The sequence below is a fragment of the Chiloscyllium punctatum genome, chromosome 3 (genome assembly GCF_047496795.1).
Source record: "Chiloscyllium punctatum isolate Juve2018m chromosome 3, sChiPun1.3, whole genome shotgun sequence".
Classification (NCBI taxonomy): domain Eukaryota; kingdom Metazoa; phylum Chordata; class Chondrichthyes; order Orectolobiformes; family Hemiscylliidae; genus Chiloscyllium; species Chiloscyllium punctatum.
The window spans coordinates 24053847-24059846 of NC_092741.1; the positions used below are offsets into that span (position 1 = coordinate 24053847).

The following is a 6000-nucleotide window of genomic DNA, read 5'->3' on the forward strand; positions in this document are numbered from 1 at the left end:
ATCAGATGGGCCAATGGGCAGAAGGAGTTTAATTTAGATAAATGTGAGGTGCTCCATTTTGGAAAGCAAATCTTAGCAGGACTTATACATTTAATGGTAAGGTCCTAGGGAGTGTTACTGAACAAAGAGACCTTGGAGTGCAGGTTCATAGCTCCTTGAAAGTAGAGACATAGGTAGATAGGATAGTGAAGAAGGCGTTTGGTATGCTTTCCTTTATTGGTTAGAGCATTGAGTATGGGAGGTCATGTTGCGGCTGTACAGGACGTTGGTTAGGCCACTTTTGGAATACTGCATGCAATTCTATCGGAAGGATGTTGTGAAACTTGAAAGGGTTCAGAAAAGATTTACAAGGATGTTGCCAGGCTTGAAGGACTTGAATTATGGGGAGAGGCTGAATAGGCTATGGCTGTTTTCTCTGGAGTATCGAAGGCTGAGGGGTGACCTCATAGAGGTTTATAAAATAATGAGGGGTATGGATAGGATAAATAGACAAAGTCTTTTCCCTGGGGCGGGGGAGTCCAGAACTAGGTGGCATAAGTTTAGGGTGAGAGGGGAAAGATATAAAAGGGACCTAAAGGGCAACTTTTTCACGCAGAGGGTGGGGCATGTATGGAATGAGCTGCCATAGGAAGTGGTGGAGGATGGTACAACTGCAACACTTAAAAGGCATCTGGATGGGAATATGAATAGGAAGGGCATGGAGGGATATGGGCCAAGTGCTGGCAATTGGGACTAGATTCATTTAGGATATCTGGTCAGCATGGATGAGTTGGACCGAAGGGTCTATTTCCATGCTGTACATCTCTATGACTCTCTGCTGCAGCACCATGGTATATCTCTGCAAAACAACTCACTCCTTACCTCTCCTCCATTTCCCATTCCAAAAATCTGCCTCAGGATAAACAACACTGCTGATTAGAAATTTCTTCCTCATTATTGTTTGAGAGATGTGCATTCAACCCAAAATTATTGTAGGTCATGGCAAACTGCCAGAATCAGTGAGCCATATCGTCTATATTCTGTGGATGATATCATGGGGCCAGACAGGCTAAGCAATTTTTCCAGCATTTTGGGCTGACTAGTGCTATTAAAATAATCTCCATATAAAATAGTTCCAAATAGCTCTAATATAGGAAATATAACCAAATAAACATACTGATTATATTTGGCACCACAATCAAAAATGACATTTCTCACAGGACTTTGTCATCTTGGACAGCATCCATTATTTTGGCAATGTTTTGCCTAAAGCAGTGGGATATCAAAGTAACATCCTCGGCCCAACCATCCCCTGCTGCTTAATTATAAGATCTAAATGGGAATGCACCCCAATGATTGGGAAATGTTCAGCATTATTTGCAACTCAGATACTGAAGCAGTCCATGACCATATGCAGCAAGATCTGGACAATATCCAAGAAAAGAGGCAAGTAACATTAGCACCATACACATTGCAATCAAATCCCAATCAAAATGCAGATTAAAGTCACCTACATGCCCTCATTATCTCCTGGTTTAATCTCAGTCTAACTGTATAGCTACTGTTCGGAGGCCTAGAGATTACTCCTCCCCGTATCTTCTTTCCCTTTTCATTACTTACCTCCAACCATGAGTTGAACATCTGTTTCAAGACCATTTCTTGCTATCGTACTTATTCCAGTCTGTACCAACAATGCTATCCCACTATCTTTTCCTTCCTGCCTGTGTTATAGACCAGGCCAGACCCTCTCAACGCATTTCAAGAAGGTAGCCCACACCCTAACTTTTCTCGTTGTTTTGAGCAGATGTAAAATGGATATTCCATGAGTGAAGCAGCTGGTCAAAATCCCTTGGTTTTAAACAAAATAGAATTTACTTAAGTACCAAATGAAACACAAACAAAAAAGAACAGAATACAGAATAACTTTAGCTATCAGAAAACTCAACAGACTATCCCAACCTAATGATGCTGTTCCAAATTCCTGCAACAATCCCCATAAACACTACTTGGCAAAAAAAGAAAAATCAAACACAGGGTCTTACAGTAGAGACAGAGAGAGAGAGAGATGGCAGAGAGATTCAGCATGGAACACCTTCTTCCATGGATCTGTGTCTTTGAACAGCAGCCTCAAAAACTGATTGCTTGCCTGAACAGCCAAACTGCCAAAACCAAACCAAACCAGAGTAAAGCTGAGCTGGGAGAATAGGTCCCTCCTCTTTCACTGCACAAGTGTTTTTTAAAACTTCCTGAAAGCCTTATCTGATTAACTTTGGCAATATCTGTAGTCTTTATTAAATTTTGGCACCTCTGCATTAAGACCCCTCTGAAAAAAAACCAAGGACAATATAACCTTGTTAAAGGAGCAGCATAGTCACATCTGTCCTTTCAAAACGTTACATACACCTGAATATTTGGTTTCCAACTTTAATCTACTTGTATTCATGTGTGTAATGGCTATAAGATTATACTTGTTAACATGTAATGTGTGATTAATTCATCTATTTTGTTCTGAATAGTATATGCAGTCGTCAAGACTGATCAATTTGCTTTTTTACCAATATTTCCCTTTTTGACCCTATTTACTATGTACCATTATCCAAATAGCTGCCCTTTAATGCTGTTATCTTCTCTTGCTTTGTAAGCCTACGTTTCTCCTCTTCCAAACCACCACCCACTAATCTCTAGATAAAAGTTATTCGACTCACCAGGACACTGGTCACTGCATGGTTGAAGTGAAGCTCATCCAACTAAAACAGCTGCCTTCTACCCAGTGCTGGTACCAGTGCCCCATGAACTGAAAGCCATTTGACACATGACTTTTTTTACCCTATGCCTCTGGCTCAGGTAGTAATCCAGTTCCAGTCATCCAGTTGGGAGTTCTGCTTTTCAATTTAGCTCCTAAACTATCAAAGTCTATCAGCAAAATCTCTTTTTCAGTCTTAACAAGGTCATTAGCACCAATGTGGATGACAACTGCTGGATCCCTCCCCAAGTTCTTCTCCACCCCTAAGGTGATGTCCCTAATCCTGGCACTGGGCAGGTAGCACAGTCTTCAGGATATTCACTTTTAGCTGCATTTAGTGTTTGAAGTATTCAGGATTTAAGAGTTAGTAGGGAGAATACGCATTGAGTCCCTCACTGCAGGTGTTTTCTTTGCTCCAACCCCACCATAGCCCTCTGTACCCTACATTCCAACCCACCTCCAACCTACAGCCCAAACCACCCCCCAACATCTCAGGCAGCCCTACATCTACATGCGCAATCCAGTTGCCCCACGCATACACACACTCTTATACGCAAAACACCCATATCCTTCCACCCACCTATCCCTCCATACCCATACTCCACATCCCCATACCCTATAGCCACATAACCCTCACTCCCATACAGCCCCCATTGCTGAACACACCCACACCTATACCCCAATCCCCCTCACATCCATACACACCTGTACCTCATACTTCACACCCCCATGGTCCAAACACCCATACCACATATAATGCATCCGTACATCCACATACCTCACTACATCCATACCCCAAATCCCCCTTCACATTCCAGTCACCCACCTCATATTCCATTCCCCAATGTCACATCCCCATATCCCCTATTACCCCTACCCCCATATCCCCACCTCCCCAGCCTTATATTCCCCCATCTACCCAAACTCCCCATATCCCATCTCCCCCCATATCGTCATCCCTCTGCCCTATCTCCATATCCTTACCCTCTCTCTCCCCATCCCCATATCCCAGCATCCCCACCCTCATCTCTTCATCTCCATATCCCCTACCCTTCCATTCCCCCATCTCCCCCATCATGATCTCTCTACCCCCATCACCCCCCATTCTCCCCTCCCCCACCCCCATCATTCCCCTTCCCCTCCCCCACCCCCACTCTCCCCTCCCCCACCCCATCATTCCCCTTCCCCCTCCCCCACTCTCCCCTCCCCCACCCCATCATTCCCCTTCCCCCTCCCCCACCCCCACTCTCCCCTCCCCATCATTCCCCTTCCCCCACCCCCACTCTCCCCTCCCCCACCCCATCATTCCCCTTCCCCCTCCCCCACCCCCCATTCTCCCCTCCCCCCACCCCCCCATTCTCCCCTCCCCCCACCCCCACCCCCCATTCTCCCCTCCCCCCACCCCCCCATTCTCCCCTCCCCCCACCCCCCCATTCTCCCCTCCCCCCACCCCCCCATTCTCCTCTCCCCAATCCACATCATTCCCCTTCCCCCCCACCCCATCCCCATTCTCCCTTCCCCCCCTCCTTCCCCTTCCCCCCCTTCCCATTCCCCTTCCCATTCCCCTTCCCCCACCCCCATCATTCCCCTCCCCCACCCCGGCCCGTTACACCTGTACAGGCTCTTCCTGCCCCTCAGCTCGTCCGTCTCCACTCCCATCACGATGAAGTAGTCGGCGGTCAGGCCCAAGATCTTGCCCCAGAAGTAGACCCGGCTGAACTTGTAGTTCTTCTTGACGATCTCCAGGGAGACCTGCAGCGTGGCCCTCTGCTCGGGGCTCAGCACCAGGCCGGTACTGGCTACCAGTGGCAGGTATTGGTGCAGGTACTCGGCCTGCATGGCGCCCGGGGCCCTGGGCAACTGTGTGGCTCCCCGGGTCTCCCCGTATGTGCCCCTGTGTGGCTCCCCGGGTCTCCCCGTATGTGCCCCTGTGTGGCTCTCCGGGGGTCCCCGTATGTGCCCCTGTGTGGCTCTCCGGGGGTCCCCGTATGTGCCCCTGTGTGGCTCCCCGCGGGTCCCCGTCCGCGTGCCGGCTCCCGGTTGCCAGGGGTAACCCGCCTCTCCTCAGCGTCGCTTCCAAGGTTACTGTTGCCGGGCGACGCAAGGGTGAGAGGTCAGCGCGGCAGCAACCCCCTCCCTCCCATTCCACCACATCTCTGTCTCTCGACCAGGTAGGTCGCTGCTCTGTAGCTGGATGCTGCTCTCTCTCTGTATATATAATATATATATATATACTGTATGCTGTAAATACTTCATGGTGATGGGGATCTCAATTTCCCCATTGGAAAATGTTAGCCAACTCTTGGATCCAGGCAACCTGCATCAGGAGGCATACAACCCCACCCCCCCCCCCCCCCCACCCCCGGTTAACTCTGTGTGGTTGTGTGTATTGGGGGCAGTGGCAGTGGTTGGAGCTAAGATGCTAGTTTTCCCCTCCTTGTTGAAAGAACCGCCACCAAACAAAGATTTTGAACTCCTCTGCCAGGCTTGATGGTGCGTTTTGTACCCCTCACATTGAAAGTATCATCAGGAGTAGACCATTCGGCCCTTCGAGACGGCTCTGCAACCGTGGCTGACCATCCAACCTCTATCCCACATAAACTTCCATCATTTTAGCCCTAAGGACTTTACCTAACACCTTAGTGAAAACATTCAACTCTTTGGGCCTCAACCTCTTTCTATTGCAGAAAATTCCACAGGCTCATCACTTTCTGAATGAGGGCATTTCTCCTCATCTTGGTCTTAAATGGTCTACCCCACATCCTTCGTCTGTGACCGGTAGTTCTAGACTGCCCATCATTGGCAACATCCTTCCTGCATTTACCCTGTCTCATCTTGTTAGAATTTTACAGGTTTATGTGAGATTCTGCCTCGTTCTTCTAAACTTCAGTGAGTATAGAACGAACCAATCAAGTTTCCCATCATATATCTGTCCTGCCATCCCAGGAATCAGTCTAGTAAACACAGAAGCACACCTCTCAATGGGCATAATTCCCCCAACTATTTCAACAGTCATCAAACAGAGCAATCAGACTGGCTCAGGCAGGCTTGCCTCTCAAATGATGTATCCAGAGCCAAATGACCAGTAGGGTCTCAAAGCTCTATGTACATACGATTTAGGGCCAGGAGTGGCCCAGTCATCTAGCTGAGCCTGCTGTGCACTTGTCGAGATCATGACTGATCTGATCATGGCTCCAACAATCTTTTCAACCCCCTAAAACTTTAGATTTTTGGCTATCTATCTAGCTCAGCCTCAAAAATACTTAATGACCCTGCCA

The 6000-nt window shown here is 48.1% G+C and overlaps 1 protein-coding gene across 1 annotated transcript in view; it reads right to left on the minus strand.

The window, feature by feature from the left end:
- rsph9 (radial spoke head component 9) overlaps positions 1–4772 on the minus strand; it is a 63478-nt gene extending 58706 nt beyond the window's left edge. Inside the window, exon 1 of the mRNA XM_072550819.1 lies at positions 4335–4772. Coding sequence (XP_072406920.1) covers positions 4335–4561 — 227 coding nt within the window. The 5' untranslated portion in view covers positions 4562–4772. The remainder of the gene's footprint in view (positions 1–4334) is intronic.
- Positions 4773–6000: the final 1228 nt, after the last annotated feature.